This window comes from Dreissena polymorpha, chromosome 6 (assembly GCF_020536995.1).
Source record: "Dreissena polymorpha isolate Duluth1 chromosome 6, UMN_Dpol_1.0, whole genome shotgun sequence".
NCBI classification, from domain to species: Eukaryota; Metazoa; Mollusca; class Bivalvia; order Myida; family Dreissenidae; genus Dreissena; species Dreissena polymorpha.
In genome coordinates, this window is record NC_068360.1 from 56,847,983 (window position 1) to 56,870,965 (window position 22,983).

Consider the following 22,983-nt stretch of genomic DNA (forward strand, 5'->3'; position numbering starts at 1 on the left):
TCTGGTACACTGTCTTCATGTCATTGTGCTCGGCTGCTGTCTCCGCCTCCTCTGCAAGCCTCTCTATGTACCTCCTCTTGTCTCTTCTGGCTGATGTCTTCACCACCTTGTCTTTCTTACTATATTCCTTTGAAATTCTTTCCTTAAGTCTTAGGGATTTGGTGTCCAACAGTTTCTTTTTTATCTGTCTTCTTTCTTTTATATGAGACCACGTTTCTTCTGAGATCCATTCTGTCTTTTTGCTCTTTCTGAAGCCCAGAACTTCCTCTCCTGTCTCTTTCATTAATCTGTTGAAGCCTTCGATTGTCAGTGCTGCCTCATCTTCCAAAATACTAAATCCATTCCTGAGGGTTAACCTAAAATCTTCTTTCACTTTTGGGTCTTTCAACTTGACGACATCATAGAGTTGGTTCTTGATGTCTCCTGTCTTGGCTTTCCTGAGCTTCAAAGTCACCTTGGCCACCAGAAGACTATGGTCGCTGCCGATGTCTGCATGTCGCATCACACGCACTGCCAGCAGAGAGTGCCTCCACCGACCGTTAATGATGATGTGGTCGATCTGGTTCTGGGTCCTGCCGTCTGATGATGTCCATGTTAGTTTGTGGATCTCCTTGTGCGCGCACAGGGTGCCTCCTATGACCAAGTCGTTCTGTTGACAGAAGTTGACTAGTCTCTCCCCGTTGTCGGTGATCACACCTATTCCATGTCGTCCCATGGTCCTCTCTCTGTCTTTGTTGTCGCAGCCAACCTTAGCATTGAAGTCGCCGAGCAACATCAGCACGTCGTGTTGGGGGATGTCCTCTAAAACACTTTGAAGGGCGTCATAGAAAGCATGCTTGTCCTCTTCTTCCGCATCGTCTATTGGTGCGTAGCCCACAACAACAGACAGCTTGGCGTACTTGGAGTTCATCCTGACGTACACAGCAGGCGCTCGTTCACAGGTTTCCACTGTAGCACGGTGTTGGCCTTGCTCTTGCTGATGATGACGGCAACTCCTTCCCGGTGGTCGTTGTCAGTTCTTGCTGACCAGATGATGACTATTCCGAAACTCACCTTCTGCTTGCCAGAGTCAGTCCATCTTGCTTCTGTTACTCCCATAAGGGTCAGGTTGTATCGGTTCAGCTCACTCACCACTTGCGCTAGCTTTCCAGTCTGGTAGAGTGTTCGCACTGTCCAACATCCAACTCTGATCCATCGTTTTGGCGTCAAGAGTTCCACTATCGGGCTGGGGACGTCATTGCGGCTTTGATCCCCATCCTTCATAAGTCCAGTTGCCTGGTCTGCTTCACACCCGGCGCCGTTTGTTGCTCGTTCCCTTGTTGTCGTTTCCGTAGCAAGCATTTTTTCACGGGGTGGGGTTGCTAGCCCCACGCCCAACCCTCCTCCTTTTTCAGCGCGGGCTTGGGACCGTCCTTGGCGGAGTTCATCATAGCCTGGCGGTGTTTCAAGTTTCTTAGAAAGAAACTTGAATACAAGGTGCATAATTTTTATGATAACGCCCGAGCAAACTCTATACTGCTAGATATTACTCTTGGTGATACAAGATTAACGGTTGTTATTTTTAATGAAATCATTGAAACAAGAAGAAATCTTAATTTAGAACAAACAAACTTTGACATGTTAGGTATAACGTTTTATGTTAACCTTTTACAAAATTATAAAACTAAATTACGTTAATAAAATAGTCATAATAAAAGCCTTATAAAAATGGTCTAGGCGGATTTTAACCCCGATTTGTAAAATTCAAGTTTTTTTTAAAACCTTAGCAACACATGTGCATGCTGTATTAAATAATCTTTTTGTTTCCTTGCCAAATCCACCACATAAGATGTAAACAGAGATCAACGAACTTTTTTTTAATTGTGTGTTGAAATGCAAACCGCGAATTAGCAAAACTATTTTACCTCAAGAGTATGCAGAAGGAGGTTTAACGATGATCGATACGTGCTCTAAAATTCTCATGGATACGAAGAATTGCTTCTGGGAATCGAAAATGGATACATATTGTGAATACGATAATTGATGTTAAAAACTTATACAATTGTGGAAGTCACTATCTTGAAAGCTTAATTAACAAGATAAACAATGAATTTTGGAAAGATAAATTAAAACCATTTATTGAACTCTGCAGAAAAAAAGCATTTAAAAATCAGTTTATGCTTGAAAATCCAGTATTCTATAACCCAGACATAAAAAATGGCAACAAAAGTGTATTTTTTAAATCATGGTACGAAAAGGGCGTACATTTTGTCGGTGACTTTATGCACAACGTTGAAGATTTAACCTTGTACAATTATGACGATTTTTGCAAAGTATTTAACTTCCATTCGAACTTCTTGCTATTTAAGGAAGTATTAATGCAGGCAACATGTATATGACGCCAGAAAACTGTAATGATTTTTTTAGCCTTTTATTCACAATAGTCAAAGGTCTTTCATAGTCAACAAAATAAGTACAAAACCTATGTACGAAATAATTACCAAAGATAAGTATTCGCCAATGTGCCTAAAAAAATGGTCGAATATTATTAAGTAAGTTTATAGTCAGAACATTGCTCATTTATCTCAAACAGGCATTTGTATTTCAAAAATGCTTTCCATGCCAGATGAAATGGGTTTGGGCTCAAAGCCCAACGCGGGCTGCAGATGAGATGCATTGTGGGAAAAATGATTAAATATCGCTTTACTGTATCCGAAGATTGAACCAAATCACAATGAAAATGCATCTAAACTAATCTTTGTTTCTAATAAGATGAAAAAGGAAAGAAAAATGTATAAGAACTTTTAAACTGACGTCAATTTAGCCTTGTATTATCACCCAGATGATAAATGCATGTAGGCACAAACATCTACATGCAAATAATTACTATAGTTGTGTCAAACCAATAACACCGAGTATAAAGCACAAATGAAATGACATAATAAACTAAATAATTGTATAACAATATAACTATTTATAACATGCTGCACAAATAAACTCAATTTTCAAATCAAGAGATCTTACTAAAAATATGTTCATTAGTATAATATGATCGTTTGTAATATCAGTAACAGTCAGCGAAAAATACTTTCCATATGAACATCAGGCGCCTTTTACAGAATACCGTTTGGGCCATCGTGGTTACACATTAAAATCCAGAGGGCGACAATGCGATAGTGCGATAGTACGATGACGACAATGCGATAGTACGATGGCGACAATGCGATAGTCATCGTATTATCGCCATGTCGCCATCGTATTGCCGCACTGTCGCATTGTCGTCATCGTACTGTTGCATTGTCGTCTATCGCCTTCCGGTACACATGCGCACATCGTATTTTTTCCTAGATGGGGCAACTTTTAAAAATACTCTACAGTTCGTCATTCCTTACATCAATACCCATTCTATAGCTTAATTAGAATTTTATTTCATTATAACTGTAACCCCTTTCAATGTACATCTTTATAAAGTCATCTATCGTTTCTGAAATATGAATAGTTTGTGTACCGGAAGGCGATAGTCTACAATGCGATAGAACGATGGCGACAATGCGATAGTGCGATAATATGATGACGAAAGTGCGACAATACGATGGCGACAGTGCGATAGTATGATGGCGACAATGCGACAGTACGATGACGACAATACGACAGTGCGACACTACGATGGCTACAGTGCGATATTACGATGGCGACAATTCGATAATACGATGACGACAGTACGATGACTATCGCATTGTCGCCATCGTATGATCGCGTTGTCGCATTGTCGCTATCATACTATCACATTGTCGCTATTGTACTATCGCATTGTCGCCATCGTACTATCGCATTATCGCATTGTCGCCCTCTGGATTTTACTGTGTAACCACGATGGCACTAATGGTATTCCGTACAATTTACCTTTTGTGCAGAAATATACATGAAGAAATGTATTTTTAACAATACGTACACAGCAAATAAATAACGGTACAGTTTCAAGTCCGTAAACAGGAAAATATATGTTTAGAATTCTCATGTCAGTATCAAGAATCATGTGCTATGTTTCCTCTGCACAGATCACTAAAGCTATCACTGAGAGTGCCTAATACCCAACACATCGTTATTTAAAAAAGCTTTTTTTTTAATTTGGTATCAAAACTTTGAAGCTAACAAAAATGTCTTGTATTATTTATACTTGTCCTATGATTTTGTATATTTTTAAATGTATGAGCGAGATATAGAACACTCAAGGCATATTTCTTACAATATCGCCTTTTTGTACCTTAACCCTTTTGTAGGCAACGCAGCAGTCTCATAGACAGAGAGGGTAATCACGTGACAAACAAGATGGCAACGTCCATTCCGAGGCAGATATTTTCGTCGTTTTATAACCATTTATTATTTGATTTTTTTTGCGCTCACTTTCCAGCCATATTAATAAGAAAGTTACTGGCTTTTATTTCATAGTAATATTCACTCTATATATCGACTTTACTCAGTGCGAAATTGCTTAGTGGGATGACCTAATTAGGGCTCTACTAAGAAAATATGCGAGAAGTAAAGTCGAAATATAAAGAGAATTTAAATACGAAATAAACGCTTTTTCACCTTTTTACTGATATGGCTGGAAAGTGAGCGTCATGTGACGAAATATGGTAGTCCATAACCCTCAATTACGGAAGTTGTGTCCCTTTGTTTTAATTATCCCATTATTACGGAATTGTTCGAAACTCGACTGTAATTAATGTAAGAATAAGTGATATATAACAGGGCTCATCTGAATTTAGTTCATCTTCAAAACACATAAATTGATATTAGTTATTTGATTTAGGGTAGAGCATTCAATATATTGCATGATATCACTGTATTTTTTTTGTGATCGGTAGGCGCTCATTACAACCTACGTAGCTGTAAACGCTTATCAAATTGTTATGATAGTGGGCAGCCAATCAGAGTATGTTCCAGTCGATCGCACACCGGGTAGAGTATAAATACCGGAGACGGCTAAGTTTTTAGTTAGTTTGATTTCAATTTTTGGTCAGAATAAATCAGCGTGTGAGTGACAGTCGACTAGCTGCAATTAATATAAAGCAGATACAGATCGTTTATGTAAGTTCTGGAGCTAGGAGTTGGAACTCTCCTAGGAACCATAGTGATAACGGAGTTGAGGAAACTCCTGGGTTAAGCTTCAACTTACTAGCTCAATTGGCTGGAACTTTGAGAGTCATTAATAACAATTACCACACTCCATGAAAGCATAACTATCTGGGGTTCGTGAAAAGTAGACATCATTGATTCCGGGTTGTAGTTCGGAGAACGGCAAGTGAAGTTTGTGATAGCAACACTGTAAGGCTCTCGTATGTAGAGTTGAAGCCTTTTGTAGTAATTACTTTGTGTTTAAATTGACACATGGTTTATGGTATGTAAGTGGTTACAGCTAGTCGATGTTTGCAAGTATGGTCGTGAATATCTAATCAAGTGGTCAAAGTAGACCTGAGGAAAATATCTTTCGACTTATAGATTTCTTGTAACAATTAGTTGTTTAAATCGGATAGTCCAAGAAGGCAAAAGGGAAATTAATTATAAAGTAGTTATTGTTTTGTATGGTTGATTCATTGAGTTCTAACTTGAACGCTCCAATTCATTAGCTGGAATTAATTAGCTTGAACTCATAAGCTGGAACTCATAAGCTTGAACTCATTAGCTCGAACTCCTAAAGTTCCAACTTCATAAGTCCGAACATCACATACGCTCATCATATAGGCCTCAACTTATCGACTTATGAAGTCCTGACTAATACGACAGAACAAGTGGGCTCGCGCACGTTACAGTCATTTAAAAAAATAAACAGAAGTAATAAAGGGTATAAAACGGCGAAAAATAACTGTCTTGGTATAGACGTCGCCATCTTGACTATCACGTGATTACCCCCTCTGATAGAGATGAACATATGTGTCAAGGTATTTTTAAAGCCTCTGTAAATATGGACTCCTTTTACCGCAGTATTTGACATTGATCTAGAAAGTGACCAAAAGAAGTGTGCGCATGACACACCGTGTGAATAAGGTGATTATCAAAATAATTCAAAAAATTGGTTAAGTAAGGGAACGGGTTAACCTTATTTTAACAATATGGCCTATTTGTTTATTCTAAAGTTTAATCTTGACGTTGCATGCAGGTATATGGGTCTAGCGTCTTAAATACAAACTCGCAAAGGTGAACACATAATTTTAATATTTTAAATTTGGCGCAGATAAAAAGCTCTATTTCGTTATATCGACATTTCTCCTTAAAGGTATCCAAGGGATTATAAGGTTCTGAAAGAGGTCTCGAATATGTGTACACGTGTGCAATGTTTGACAATAAAGCGCTTTGCTTTACCATTTATCCGAAATGAAATTGTATTTTGACGATAACGATAACGTCTTCTGTCATTTGTCAACACAATTTAACATTAACCTTGTAAGTAACCCAATGTTCGTTGCGCGCGAAACGTAAGGTAAATGCAAAACATCTAATTATTACTTTTCCTTCTAAAAATATATTATTGTAACTTCGAACATGTGTTCGTGGTCATAGGGAAACACAATCACTTACAAAGTACTATTATATTGGTCTGTAATTTAGCAGAATTATGCCCCTTTGCATAATTACACAATTCTTGTTAATGTTTTCGTGAAAATACTCCATATCTCTACATATATTTAATAGAGATATTGACATTATAAATTACAGGATATTATGAACATTCGAATTAAACATCTTTTAACTTTGGTCACACTTGAATTATGATAGTATCCCTCTTTGTGCGAAAAAAGTCCGGTTAAGATTCGCGTGCATGTTGAAATTGAGTATACCGGTAATCAGTGCACGCATAAAGTTAAATCTCTGTTACTACAACCCATATTCAAATGAAACTTAAGTCATGTTTCAGTGGACATCAAGCGATGTAACAGATCAAGACAGATTAGTTTTATCTGCGATTAAGTAGAAATATGCCTCGTAATGTACATTTTGTTCTTAGGAATTAAGGCACATTTTGCATATATTACTCCAATCCCTCTTTAATACAGATCTGGATTGATGAAGCATTTAGGACCAGGTGGGTCAAGGTTAGGATCACTGTTGCTAGAAATAGATTAAATGGTTGCGCTTAATATCTTAAGTGAGGATGTAGATATTGTTCTTAAAGTGTTTATGCAGGTAGGCTACAGACTAATTTAGGAGCGCCTGATTGCAATTTGAACAAGTCGAGTCAACGCCGAGTTACTAAAATTAGAAACATTTAGTTTAGATGGAGGTCGTGTGCTGTAATTTGTTTTGTAGGTAACTTTTACGCAGATCTTGGAATTGCATTTAAGGCTATTAGAGTTAAGGTCAGTGTTGCTAAAAATAGGAAATTATTTCATCTCAATATCATTTATTTTGATGAAGTTATTGTGTGGTTATTCTATGCGTATGTAGTCAAAATGCAGACATTGCTTTCAAAGTTCTTTAAATTAAACTAGATTAATCGGTACAAAATTCTGCCATGATCATTTTTGTTTTAATGTATAAACTGTCACCTTAAACTTAACATTTACTACAACACTTCAGCAGTTCGTTTTAAATAGCATTCATTAAAATGCATAAAAATATAAGATTGATCAGAAAAGATGTTACGTTTTTCCTCAAAATTCCCTTTTGTTATTCTGCAGCGAAATATTGTTCATATATATAAATAATAATAACATATTATGCAAATCAAAGTTTTGAAACTAAGAACATGTACATAATGAGACACATCAATAATATTTCTGATCGAAGGGTCACTAGGGTAAAACATCAATTGAAAATAAATCCATACAACTATGGAAATATATAACACAACAATGACACAATAAACCTACATAAATAAAACGCGATTTTCTTTACTTATTTGTATGTCATGTCATAGAGAATCATCTGGTTATCTGATAAATGGAAAATACATTCAGTGTCAATGTTCATCTAACCGCTCTGAAGTTTGCACTTGCATAAAAAAATCAGATATACATATATATATATATATATATATATATATATATATATATATATATATATATATATCTGTGTGTGTAGCTGAAAACATGATCATAATCAAAGATATGCAATCGATGTTTAAATATTATCATTGACTTGAAAGAACATTTATTAACCCCACCCATTATCGATGTAAAGCTGAGCTGAACTATCATAAGTCTAAATGCATTATATTGAACAACAACATAGTACAAGGTAAATTATTGTTCCGAAAAGTTATGATTGTTAAATATAAGGTAAGATAAATTTTAAAAAATGCATTAAATTGTAAATTTATGTAAAGTCAACAATATTTTCAGACTACGCTATTTTATCAGAATCATTATATTCAAAAGCCAAACAATTTCTTAATTGCTGTAAAAGGTACAATTACTATTGATTTAAGAATTTTCAATACATTATCAAGAAATGATTCATCCGTTTCTATTTTCTGTTTGAACTCTTCTGCATAATTCGTTTTAGCGCTTAATTTGGTGTTCGAAGTGTTTACCCGCCTTGTTGATATTTTTTTAGGTTGGACTTGTTGTTCGGTTGAAGAATGAGTGATTCCTCCTGTAGGTAATTGTCTTGGTTCTGGTTTATATTTTGGTTTGGTTGTAGAATCACTGTCATTTGCTGTAGGTGACTCTCTCGGTTCATTTGATTGTTTGGTTATTGAAATACTGACTTGCTCATTAAGTTCCCTTTCTGGTTGATATCGTTCATGTTGTTTGTTAAAATCAAAATGCATGAAAGGCACCTCTTCTGGTTGTTGTTCGTAATGCTGTGGTGTGACAGAAGAATATTTATAAAACCTCCACTCGGGAAAACGCGGTCTCACATACATAATTCTCGCCAACTTGTCCATACTATGTATCGTTTCATTGGTGAAGAACGGTTTACTTAGTTTTGAATTTTCTTCATAAATTTGTGTGATTATATTCCTTGCCATTCTTTCCTTTTCTTTTGGCGAAACATATTCATGATTATCGATAACCATTACTTTATCTTTGCATCGCTTCATCAGCTCAATTAATTTTGGATGCCGTTGGCTAGCACCAGGTCCAAGATACTCCTTTTTCTTTTCTTCATTCAAAGTAAATGTTAATATAACAAACGCATAATCATCTACATTTTCGCCAAAAAACTTGAAAAACAGGTCCACGGTCTTAATGATTTCCTCTGTAAATCTGTCTGCTTTTAAAACAAAGCAAATGGCATTAAATCCTGGAATTGTTAGTCCGATACATTTTGTAAGCTCCTAAATAACAAAATATTCTTCATGGCAGGTGTCAAAAAATCCAGGAGTATCAACAATTTCAATCGTATGCCCAAATCTGTGCCCTACCTGCAAATAAAAAAATCAGCTTGTAATATGGTTAATATTCCCAAAAATGGTCTAAATGTATTATAATGGAGGACATATTTAAAACGATGATTGGAAGCTAGTAATGTTATGTTTCTTGAATTCTTAAGAACCATAAGGTATTACCAGATATATAAAAAAACTCCTTAAGTGGGTGTGAAGGCATTAAATTATGCCATTACTAATCTAAAAAAACATAAGAACCAAAATATGGAGTTGCGCAAATTTACATGAATGGTTATATGGGTTAAGTTCCACCATTTAGCAGTGTTGAGTAATAGTAACATAAATTTCCGACGGATGGAAGGACGCACGAACAGACATGCAGACTTTTTAAAATTTGGAATGTTGGAAAAAGCAAAAAGCAAGATAGAACGGATCAAACCTTTTGTTTTACTTGAGCTATCGTGAAATCCTTACGTTATCATTCACTGGTATTCTTTAATGTGCAAACCCTCTCAAGAATATTAAAAGTGTACTCAATTCTGAGCGAATTCTATTTTTTCGGTATACGTAAAGATAACTTGATAAAAGTATTATCATTAAAAACATGTGCATGTAACATATATGAATATATTGATAACACTCCAATGGCGTTTAAGAGATGTTATGTTCTTTAAATACAAATATTGAAATTCACTTTGTAAGAAATGTTTCGTTCCCGAGGGACATCACAAAACTTGAGGTTTATATATAATTAATGTATACTTTATGTTAAGTTCATGCTTACCTTTCGTTTGGAAGTTTTAGTAACAGACATGTTCATAAGGCCATGCGTGAATACTTCCTCCCCTAGTAGGGTGTTCCCAGTACAACTTTTTCCGTGGCCAGTATGTCCTACCAGAAGTATTCGTAGTTGCTTTTGCATGTCTACATCTATAAGATATTAAAGTAATTATCGTGAGGGTTATGAAACATGATTTTATTATTATATTCATGATTTAGAGTTAAAAATAGGGTTATCGAAATAATATATTCAATATTAAGGCGTAAGCTGATAGCCTAAGCATTATCACGCCCCATTGGAGAAAACGTAAACTATATTATTTTAAGACCATCGTTAGAGTGCATGTACAAGTACAAGTTTTGTGATTGAGATATAGTCGATAAGAATTATTTGTCTTCCTATTGTAATTGCCTGAGTGTGTTTGTAATAATCAAACATTTTTCCCCCACCCGATTGCTCATTGATCCGTTGTGTAGGCCGCAATTCAAAAATGGGCATGACATAGTATTGATTATTCTTCTTAGCAATTAAATGCCTGGACGGATTCATTTAAATCAAAATTGTAATTTCCCATGATATGAGTATGTGACATTATTTTTAACCAAAGAGAACCCTATGACCGATATAATAGACATAGAATTCATTACATGATTTTAGCAATTATATACTCACTTTCAGTAGTTAAGAAGGGCTGAATTGTAATAACTTTGTTTGTATGCCCTGAACCCTGTTCAAACTTTTACTTCCCCATTTATTTATGAATTCAGATATTGCGGAGCACAATGTAAAACCGCTCAGGAACAACTTGGCTACATTTACAACTTGGTTGAACAACTTCCCAATGTATCAAACGATCTTTAAATGAGTTGACAAATATGTTTGCAAGATGTTAAGGCAGTATTTAAAAATATGCCTGCAACCCCTGCGGTCACGACGAGCTAAGAACAGTTTAGCTTCTTGGGGTCGCAGGTAAATGCATGCGCGCTTTTTGCTCTTTCGATGGCTCAAGTATCTAACATAACAACAAAAACACAGCTTCAAATATGAAAATCGGAAATGGCCGTTAAACCTTCTTTTTTTTCTCTTTTTAGCTCGACTACTCATTTGAAAGTCGCTTATAAGCTGCTTCCCTTTATAATCACGGCCATCGTGTGAAGTCACGGACCAAGCTTCATAAATCTGACTTTTTGACCAAAATAATGCATTTTAGATCGCCTTTCTGAAGAAAAGGCAATCTTTATTACTCGAACAGCCGTCGGTGTCAGTCGGCGTTGTCATGCGAGCTAAGTGAAAGATTTTCGGCAAGCAAGTTTTTTTCACGATCGCAAGAGGGATTTCTTTCAGTCCTAAAACATGTAACCCCGATATCGAAATCATGCCTTTCGCTGGATTGTCTAACTCAAATTAACATTTTTCATAATTTTGGGCATTTACACAATTAGACAATGACATAAATACTGTATAGGTTGAAGTTTTTCGGTAAGCTTTGTTCTCAGAAATGGCATAAGAAGTTTTATATAAACATAACATATGTATTTCCAACATTTAAATGACCACATACGATTAAAATGGTAACTCTGGTTGGATATTTCAAAATTAAGTGACATTTTACACTGAGAAATTTTCATTAATATAAAATAAAACATTTCAGTTCTGAAAAGTTAAAACTTTATTTGTGATTGCAGATAGGGGTCCAAGGCCCTTGTTAGTAAATACAGTTAATATAGTAAAACGATTTGCGGTAAAAAGCTCAATAAAAACGCATTTTGGAGTGTTGAGGTCAAGGTCTCCATAAAACGTTATAAAAGAGTTGTGTGTACTTCATAGCCCAAAAGACTAATTTGAGCAATTATCGTGAATTGGTACACATGGATTGCTCATCTCCAGTTATTGGACAAAGGATGGTGAAATATTTACATGCGATCAAGGTCAACAGTCGATGATACTGTTAGTAAATTTAAAACAAAATCCATACAAAGTCAAGATTTGTGTATTAATTAATGGGGATTTTATGCACATTCGAAAAATGCAAGATAACTTATCATCCATCCATCGGTTTTGCCGTACGTGGAATATTTGTAAAACACACAATTTAACACAAATACAGCGTGCCATTCAGTTATTAACACTCATTTTTAATCTAACCTCCTTGGTTTATTTGTAACTTTATGTGAGTTATTGCAATTATAGTCTAACCTACTTGCGGACTACCATATTTTTCATAACTACATTTAAGTGTTTGTGCGTGCTTTTAGGCGTCATTCTGACTGAGCTTATCCGGAATGTAACTTGAGAATTTATCGTGCCATTGTCGTATATTTCACCACAAATATTCCTCATATATTACGGCGTGTTTGGTATAAGCTCAAATATCAAATATTCTGGCAGAAAACATCTGGTCTGAGATGTTACTTTTTCATCAATCTCGTGATATTTAAATAACTTACAATTATTATCCCCGTCATAGGCGGATGGATATTGTTTTGGCGTTGTCCGTCCGTCCGTCCTTCCGTCCCTCCGTCCGTCCGGCGTTTTTGTGTCCGGAGGATGATGCACGCCAAATGGGATTGTGCACTATCTGTTAATAACGGAGTTATGGTCCTTTGTATCTTGAAAAAAATGCTTTATTGTGTCCGGAGCCATACCTTGGAAGTGCTTTGACGGATTTCATTGAAACTGGGTATGAGTATATAAATGGATAAAAGGATGATGGACGCCAAATGGCATTGTACACCATAATAACGGAGATAATATATAAGATAATAACGGAGTTATGGTCCTAATCACGGAGTTAAGGCCCTTTGTATTTTGAAAATAATATTGTGTGTCCGGAGCCATATCTTGGAAGTGCTTTGACGGAATTCATTGAAACTTGGTATGAGTATATATATGAATAAGAGAATTATACACGTTGGCGTTTTCCATCCAGAAAACTGGTGTGTCCAGAAGTATATTTGCTGGGGATATCTATTCAACGAATTTGCTTGTTCATCTGTTGAGTTGTTTGGCACAGACATAGATATGGTTACTGTTGATTAGGTTCATACATATGTTCACTGTTGATCAGGGGCTAACGTGAACTATTTATTTACTTACAAATTCATACAAATTCAAGTTCATACCTAACTCATGAAACTCATCTGATCCAATCAGTAACTCTTCAATTGAACCTAAAATACAAAATAAAATAAGATTTAATAAATGCTTATGAAAACATATATTTGGTCAGACGATACACCTCATAATTATCCAAGGAAAACAAACCTTCTCAACACAATATTATTTGTTTTCTCCTAGCGGGCCGCTTTTATTATATCATAGGCAGTAACCGCTATCAGATTATTTATCCGCAAAATAGACGCACAAATGATGTTTTCTGTTTTAATTTTCGCGACTCGAAACGAATAATGCGTAGCCGTTGTTTTCAGTTCAAACATGACTTTCGGAGTGAAAAATACTGACCGTTGGCCGTTATAGACAATTGCCCGTTATTCTGACGTGTAATATAGAGTGATTTTTTGTTGGGGAGATCCAGACTGACCGTTGTCTGCAATTGACCGTTAGTCTTAAGTGACCGTTAGGACTGTTTTGACTGTATATATTATATTTTTAGGAATGTGTCGATTCAATATAAAAACTGTGTACAGCATGGAAATCTTTACGTGGGAGGATCTTTAAGTGGGAGTAAACAGTTTGTTGAGCACATACATGTGACCTGCAAGATCTGTCTAGCAAATTGTTAACAATTTCATTTTTTCTCGAACATAACATGAAACGTTTTACACATATTGCTTATTGTATTGGTTTGCAGAAAAGTCAATGTTGATAATGACGTACGGTTACTGTATACACTTTCAACACGGACATAGTGTTTACATGTAAACAGCTATTTAAACCTATAATAGTGCAAGGACATTGTTGTGGCTGACAAGAGCTATTTAAGCTGATTACGCCTGACTGTGACCTTGTGATTTTAAAAGGATCTGAATTGCAAACAATAGCGTTGAATGTGTTGTCCCAAAATGATTTGTTTTCAAACGTCGTGTACCAATGATAACATATAAATAGCATCGCATCATTCCTGTGTATATTGACACTTAGCAGGAGCATCCGCTTACTCGCAACACAATTTGAATTAATACAGCGGTAATATCTGAATACTTTCTGATTGAATTGGTTTGACGCTTAACATGCATAAAATAATAAAAATAAAACAGTTTGGTCCAGTTGTCTCATGTAAATCAGTAGAGAGATAGTATAAAATCAATGCCCTCTTGTTTTACTTTTGATACAATACAGCTTTTTAATAGACTAAATAACTTACTTGAAATATCAGGTGGTAATGTGTTACTGCTGCCTGTGTCATCTACATCAAAATCATCTAAATTATCTATAAAAAAAATTAGCAATATTTAATTATTTATTAAAGTTGTGCTCATCCAACCTGAGCAAACAAGGGTTCCACTTATTTCAGAGCTTAAGATAAACGTTTGAAGTTATCATGATAATATATTTAAAGAATACACACATGCACAAATAAAAAACGTGAAGACAATTTAAGATTTTCGTGAAGACAATTTAAGATTTTCCTCTTTCATTTTTTGGCCTTATTTATTCAATTTTTACCAATAGTTCGAACTATTTTAAACGGTATTTGAAAATGCTAAACATATAAAGTATTCAAATAAATACACCTTTTAGCTCGAGTTCGGCTTTTTTGTGAAAATAGCTTTGTACCTTTCTGTATGCCACTTGTTTGAATGGTTGTTCGGTATCCCCGTAGAAGATTTCGTAGACGTTGAATATTTGAAGAACATTTTTTCTCAATCGATCATGTAAATTTGTATGATGGTTACATGACAGGAAAAGAAATTGGCTTATTGATTTAAAAATAGTTGCTTTCGACATGAAATTGATTCGAAAGACCGATGTCAAGAACACGCATTTACGTAAAATCATCACGAATTGAATTCTCCTTACTCGAACAGAATGGAAAACGATCATAAATTCTGAGTAAACATGATAACATTCGAAATCCGACAGGCTTGCTATGCGGTTTCCGCAATAGATCATATTGTTTCTGCAGAATATCAAGCGAGTACCTTTACCTATGACCATCCTATTTAATATGCTGGGTTCATGAGATAATATACTTATTTTTTATTGCAATTAATAACATTTATTGATAATAATTTGCTCCGGTTAATTATGTTTTTATTGTTATTTATCTGAAATGGTGTTTAAGGAAATTTAAATCCGAAACGCCTTTCATCCTTTACTTTCCTGTTAACAATTTATTTAATTGCGATAAAAATCATGCATTTCTTATGTATTATTTTCTCTTCAACGCGAAATGTACCGGTACTTCTAATTTGTATAAGATCACGTAACCATCAAACGTGTGGATGCAATATACTGGGAAATTAGAATGCATAGAAACCTTTACCTCTGTCCAAACGGTTTGATGTGCATATAGATCTACTGGTTAACTGACGCATCTTTCTAGCACATTGTTTTCAGTTAAATTTTCTTCTCAAACATAACACGACAGGTTACCAGATATTATTAACTGTATTGGTTTTCAGAGAGTTTAATGACTACGACGCACGGTTACTGTATACACAATCATCACGGACAGAAGGTTTACATGTCTCATGTCTACGGCTAATTATTTAAAGCTACAGTAGTGCTAAAACATTGTGATGGTTGGAAATACGTATGAAGCTGAAAATGCCTGACTGACATTGTGATTTTTAAGGGTTCGTGGTAGCAAACATAATCATTGAATGTGTTGTCCCAAGTGGATTTGTTTCCAAACGTCGGGTGACGAAATGATAACATATAAATAGCATCGCATCATTCCTGTGTATATTGACACTTAGCAGGAGCATCCGCTTACTCGCTACACAATTTGAATTAATACAGCGGTAATATCTGAATACTTTCTGATTGAATTGGTTTGACGCTTAACATGCATAATACAATAAAAATAAAACAGTTTGGTCCAGTTGACTCATGTAAATCAGTAGAGAGATGAAATCAATGCCCTCTTGTTTTACTTTTGATACAATACAGCTTTTTAATAGACTAAATAACTTACTATGGATAGGCGAAAATGCGTGTCGGCTATCAAAGTCATCTTTAACTACATCATCTACAAAATTTACAAAATTCAGTGAAAATGAGCTTTTTCCCCACACACTCCCTTTTTAACCTCCGCAAAGATGGTTTACAATTACCACGATAATATGTTGATATTAATAACATTTATTGATAATAATTTGCTCCGGTTAATTATGTTTTTATTGTTATTTATCTGAAATGGTGTTTAAGGAAATTTAAATCCGAAACGCCTTTCATCCTTTACTTTCCTGTAAAATTTATTTAATTGCGATAAAAATCATGCATTTCTTATGTATTATTTTCTCTTCAACGCGAAATGTACCGGTACTTCTGATTTGTATAAGATCACGTAACCATCAAACGTGTGGATGCAATATACAGGGAAATTAGAATGCATAGAAACCTTTACCTCTGTCCAAACGGTTTGATGTGCATATAGATCTACTGGTTAACTGACGCATCTTTCTAGCACATTGTTTTCAGTTAAATTTTCTTCTCAAACATAACACGACAGGTTACCAGATATTATTAACTGTATTGGTTTTCAGAGAGTTTAATGACTACGACGCACGGTTACTGTATACACAATCATCACGGACAGAAGGTTTACATGTCTCATGTCTACGGCTAATTATTTAAAGCTACAGTAGTGCTAAAACATTGTGATGGTTGGAAATACGTATGAAGCTGAAAACGCCTGACTGACATTGTGATTTTTAAGGGTTCGTGGTAGCAAACATAATCATTGAATGTGTTGTCCCAAGTGGATTTGTTTCCAAACGTCGGGTGACGAAATGATAACATATAAATAGCATCGCATCATTCCTGTGTATATTGACACTTAGCAGGAGCATCCGCTTACTCGCTACACAATTTGAATTAATACAGCGGTAATATCTGAATACTTTCTGATTGAATTGGTTTGACGCTTAACATGCATAATACAATGAAAATAAAACAGTTTGGTCCAGTTGACTCATGTAAATCAGTAGAGAGATGAAATCAATGCAATCTTGTTTTACTTTTGATACAATACAGCTTTTTAATAGACTAAATAACTTACTATGGTAAGGCGATAATAGGTGTCGGATATCAAAGTCATCTTCAACTACATCATCTACAAAATTTACAAAATTCAGTGAAAATGAGCTTTTTCAGTGAAAATGAGCCATGTGCATTAATTAAATGAATTAAGCCGATTTAATAATGACTTTTCTTATATAACGTTATTTGTCATTTTAGTTTCATTATGACCCATACATCTTAAACAATCTTTATGGTTTTTGCAAAAGATAAATTCATATGATAACACCTTTATCTTGCATTTGTATGATGGTGACATGAGAGGAAATAAAGGCGTCTATTGATTTACAGATACGGGCTTGTTACATGAAATTCATTTTATTGCTCGATATTTAGTAAAAACATTTAAAAATTCGCATTTAACAACGTTATTGGTCGTTGCATTACATTATATTCTTAGGTCCCGTACAATTATTGAAATTTGAAGTGCTCTTTAATCCAAAGAAAATGAAAATTCTTATCAAATTTGGATCAACATGACAACAGTCAATGTCAGCGGGGCTAACTGCAATGTTTCCTTTGTAGAATTTTTTCTTTTCATAGAATATCTAGACAGCACCTTTTATTATGATAATCCTATTTAGTATGTTGCACTGCATCAACATCATTTAATCATTTGAATGCGCTTCTCTCTGGAAGAAACGCTCATTCTTATCAACTTTGACTTTAAACTCAAAATTTAAGGTTGGAGAGTTATGTGTCAGTGTTTCCTTCTTACAACATTTCGATATAATATCTAAAGGTCAACTTTAAATCCTATCAAGTAGTCTTGTAACATAAGAGAAAATAATACAAATTACGTCTTTAGAGTGTGAGGTCAACCAGCCTGAGGTCAAGGTTCAATTGCGTCGTCAAATTGGTATCGAATTGGTAATGAGAGTGTTCAAATATTGTATAATGAGTAAATTTCGTTATACAAATGCTAAATCAGTTACAATTGCTGAATGCACAGTTGAAGGTGTGATTAATTAAAAAAGTAAAAATAAACAAGTTTAATACTATTTCAATTTGACTAGAAAATGAAGCGTTACCCAGCTTTATGCTCAGAATAGATTAACGTCAATAGCTTGAACTCTGTTACTCATTTCTCACATATGCATATGCTCTTGTTGGTGTTCAAGTATTCTTTATTTCTAAAAATACTACATGAATACATTATCAGTTGTTAATGTATTCATGTAGAATGTTTAGAGATAAAGCATATTGTTCGGTAATCACACGCGCTAATGTCTATCACCATAGGCTGTTTTAAGCAGACATATTGCAATTATAGTCAGTTTTAAAACCGTTGGTATTGGATTTGGGAATGGGGGGCAACGGGACAACGGTTTAACGGCCGAGCGAAACCGTCAATAAGGTGGTCTCTTGTCGAACACTTTAGTTTGGAAAGACAATTCTTAATGACACTTTGGACACGCAAGCTTGAATAGACCCCTTGCTTTAGATAGCCTTTTCAGTTTATTGCCAATGTCGGTAAAAAAGAAAAGTGTTTTGCGCTCAATAACTTTTATTTAGATACATGTCTTTCACTAAATTTTGGTTTGTAGGTAACGTCCATGCATAACCAGCTTTGGATTGCATTTAGGGGTAGTCGGATAAAGGTCAATGCCATTGTTATTGAAAATAAACAAATGGGATTTGCGGAATTACTTTAATTTGGATTGTGGCATTCGGATGTGTATGTTATTTACACTTTGATCTGGGTTTTTATTCGGATCAGTCTGTTTAAGGTTAAGGACATTGGAACTTAAAATGATGATTTTGATCATGACGTGTCAAGATATATGTCATTTGCACGTGTTCTTACATTTCGGACAAGTCGCATCGATAGCATGGTTTATTTTACTAAAATAGAAAACTGTTTACTCTCAAACACTTGAGTTTTGCTTGTGTGTGTGTGTGTTCATGGTGTGCAAAGCCTGGGCTTGCACATTATGGTAATTAAAGCCGATAAATACCATTCCGTAGAAGAACTGACATATAATATTTCCCATTAAACGATTCGAGATAAATGTTGCATGTACACATTTTTCCACATTTACTACAGATATTTAAATAAAACTTGGCGATATTCAGTAATTGAATAAGACTTTCGACTTCCACGGAAATGTTACATTTACTAAATTAAAAACATTAGGTTTAAGATTCGGTACAACGAGTATGTTGTATCTTTGTACCTCGAACACTATATTCAACTCAAATACAAATGGGGCCGTGTGGTCATACATTAAGACAGTTTAACGTGTTTCGGAATTTAGGCATAATTTATTTTGAAAAATATTTTTATATAGTGATAAGTTCTTGATGACATCAGGTGAACAAACGATGGTCATTGTGACTATTTTTTTGTGTTAAAATTAACACGGTTATTGACATTCACACAGATTTAAATAAGTTTATTATATCTTTTCACTCTGTCTATAATCAACAATACATGTGGTCAAAATACACGGTCACTTCACCGACTCGGTTAATATATCTTATTTAAATGTGCAGCCCTACGACTGTTCGCACATTGTTCACTACTCAGAACAAGATAACAATATACAAGTTCGAGATTAACGATTTGTCCACCAACATGCATTTATAAATGAAATTATGTTAAAATTAGAAAAAGTCCTTACACCGTATTACTCTTGATCCGCACTCCGAACAGAACTTTACTGGATTTGGTAAGTTATTTCCACAGAAGTGGCAAAGCATTCTGAAAGAAACACATATTTAAACGAATAAACATTTGTAAGATTACCCAAACATAGCGTTGAAATTATTGAACAAATGGATACAAGTGGTGGTTACCCTTGAACAAATAAAAATGAACAGTATAATTTGGCAATGTGTATGCCCCTGATATTTGGGAGGCACAAAGAATTGCACTTGTCTGTCCTTCCGTACTGCAATACGTTTGTACAAACGTCCTTAGATTTGTGTAAATAACTTGTTTTCACTTATTGGTGGGATCAACTTAAATGATCACATCTAAATGAACGTTATGGCTCCTTTTGTCTTTTAATTTATTCTCTGGGATTCAAGCAAATTGTGAAGATTTTAAAGATCAATATTTGCCATGCAGCAGTCACATTTTTAACGTTATACTTATTTGAAAAATAACTAGTTAAAAAACACAAACGTGAAATACGTGTATGTATACTTGCACATTGGTTCAGTATTAATTTCAAATAGTATACTGGGGATTAAACCGGATATGCTGAGGGTCCATATAGAGTTAATATGATTTATAAAGACATAAGTAACTGACTGTTCCGCTTGCAAAGACATTAAACAGGTCAGCATTCTTTGGCATCTTGGCTATTTTGTATAACAAACTCGATAAGAAATGTTGATCTATATGCATTGTTTTGTTTGCGCACAATAAATGGCGGTCTATGATAAACGACACACTTCAAGAGGATTTGTACAAGAAACCAGGCTTGTATGCCCTTTTACGTTTACATGTGTTGAATGCATATATACAGCATCGCTGTTTGACTTGATGCAATTTTCCCCACAAGAACCACATTGCTATCTTGAGTGATCGATGAAAGTTTATCGCTGAAAGTTTACAATCAAAAGTGTATATATCAAAGATATCTGACGGCCCGACAACATAATGAATGAAAGACAGACTGATGCCTCATCTGATAAGACCTTTTCACTTTAAGATAAATTGAAAAAAAGTTTCCGATTCGCAACTTTTTTTTGTAGTTATTACATTTTCGAGGAAACAGTTATTATACTTAACATTGACCATGCTATTAAATATCCAATACATGCATTTTTGACCATATTAAAACGCAAACATTATAAAGCGTTACAGACGCGAAACGATTGAATAATTCGAAGAGTTCTTATATATCGTTATATTTTGTGAAACTATGGGGATTGCTTATATGAATTTAAAAATACACAACTCACTGTATGAGCACGGATGGCCAAGTGGTGTAAAAGCTATACTTTTTCTCCAAGGGTCAGTCATTAGAGCCCAGCTAAGGTGTACTTTTTTCTATAATTAATTTTATTCTTGATTGTTTTATTGGAGCTTTTTTCCCCAATGTTTACATTTATAAATTTAACGCATTTAATGACAAACGTCAATATAGGCCAAGCTCTGTGAAAAGGTACCTTTTAATACTAACATTAAAGTAAGTGTCGATTAATTGTGGCGACCATATTTGTATGTGAAACAAACAGACATAAACCCGCTTTTTATACGGCAGGAGGCATGTTCTTAATACAAAAATAATTATTGTAATAATAATCGTCCACTATCAAATCACTGTGAGGAGGCAAACTCGAATTAATTATTTGATTGGAAAGACACGTAATCGCATACATATATTAACAATCATTATGTGTGAATTACGTTCAAAACCTCAGATTCATTTTTAAATGTAACCGCGATAACAAATGTACACCTCGTTTACAAATATATAGCATTGAGATCTGATTCCGGTTGGTCCAAATTATGTTTCATTGAAAACAGCTTGAGAATGATTGTAAGAAATACTAATTCTTTAACATGTTACAAGATAGTAAAGATCGTGCTAGCTTGTGTCATGACAACCAAAAGCTCATATGTATAAAACACTAACATGGGTTCCCTGAAACAACTTTTAAGTGTCTTGGAAGAATCCTTACATTATACCCAGTTTGTTCTTTTTTTATCATTAAGGATGAACAATTGATAATTTAATGTTCTGAATAATAAAATGTCCTACCTGGATAGACAGAGTTTTGCTCACAGTTTTCCGTGCCGCCTTTTGATTTTATTTTAGTGTGATCAGTTGAGAATGTGATATTGTAATTGGATGTAATCTGTTATTGATAGTAGTAACTCACATGATGTTCTAAAAATATTTTTATCTTATCTTAATAACATGTGATTCACGTATGTTTCATTAAAGCTGACACATCATAGCAGAAAGGCCATTATATTCATTTCATTAAAAATGAGAAAGTGAGAACGATTATGAGCCATTTTTATATTATCATCGTTGTTCCGGTGTGCGTTTAAAAAAAATATGCGCTTATGGGTCGCCTTTGCGATCACTCGTTTCTTTGTTGTAGCGTTAGTCATTTTTAATAAGTTATAAAAACATTTTTATTGTTAGCACACTAGATGCCACATGTATTTCTAAATCTCAACGAAACTGGGACCGTTTATTTGTACTGTTATAGCAAATGCTTAGTACAACTGCAAAACGTAACATCTTTGACGCATACTAAGCTATTGCTCGTATAATGTCATGGGCAATCTCTTAAATGATTCTAATTAAAAATATTTTAGTTTTTTCTAACATGGTTTTATTGAAAATTTTAGAAATCGACGTGTCCAAAATATGTGTAGCTCTGATCGGTTATCTGAGGTAAAAATCTAGGTTTGAGTGTCGCATATCGCGCTTGGTTTTAGAAAAAAAAATCGCAGAAAATCTTGACTGTCGACTGAATTGTCGCGCGTCGTATTGAGCGTCGGAAAATGTCGCTTGAATATCACGAGAATGTCGTGTGTCGACCTTCGAGCGCGAAACTCGACATTCTCTCGACATTCTCTCGACGCACGATACGACGCGCGACATTCACTATGATATATCGCGAGAATGTCGCCAGTCGACCTAAAAATCACACGACATTCTCTCGACGCACGACATTCTCTCGATGCACGAAATGACACTCGCGCGATATA

At 34.8% G+C, this 22,983-nt stretch overlaps 3 protein-coding genes across 5 annotated transcripts in view; 1 reads left to right on the forward strand and 2 right to left on the reverse strand.

Moving 5' to 3' along the window:
* The window catches only part of LOC127833488 (aldehyde dehydrogenase, mitochondrial-like), a 315,090-nt gene that overhangs the window by 170,384 nt on the left and 121,723 nt on the right, over nt 1-22,983 (forward strand). The window lies entirely within an intron of this gene.
* Nucleotides 907-1,341, reverse strand: LOC127835704 (craniofacial development protein 2-like). The gene has a single exon (XM_052362141.1). The coding sequence runs from the start codon at nt 1,339-1,341 to the stop codon at nt 907-909; it is 435 nt and encodes a 144-aa protein (XP_052218101.1).
* On the reverse strand, nt 10,226-22,141 carry LOC127833495 (uncharacterized). Of its 2 annotated transcripts, XM_052358779.1 has the most exons (8): nt 22,019-22,141; nt 19,925-20,004; nt 17,281-17,334; nt 16,195-16,248; nt 14,419-14,484; nt 13,217-13,264; nt 12,542-12,672; nt 10,226-10,243 (listed from the first exon to the last, which is right to left on the reverse strand). In XM_052358779.1, exons 2-8 carry the CDS (start codon nt 20,001-20,003, stop codon nt 10,238-10,240), a joined length of 438 nt encoding a protein of 145 aa, XP_052214739.1. In that variant the 5' UTR covers nt 20,004; nt 22,019-22,141; the 3' UTR covers nt 10,226-10,237. The 2 variants fall into 2 exon arrangements, with proteins under 2 accessions (XP_052214739.1, XP_052214740.1); XM_052358780.1 differs by lacking the exon at nt 16,195-16,248.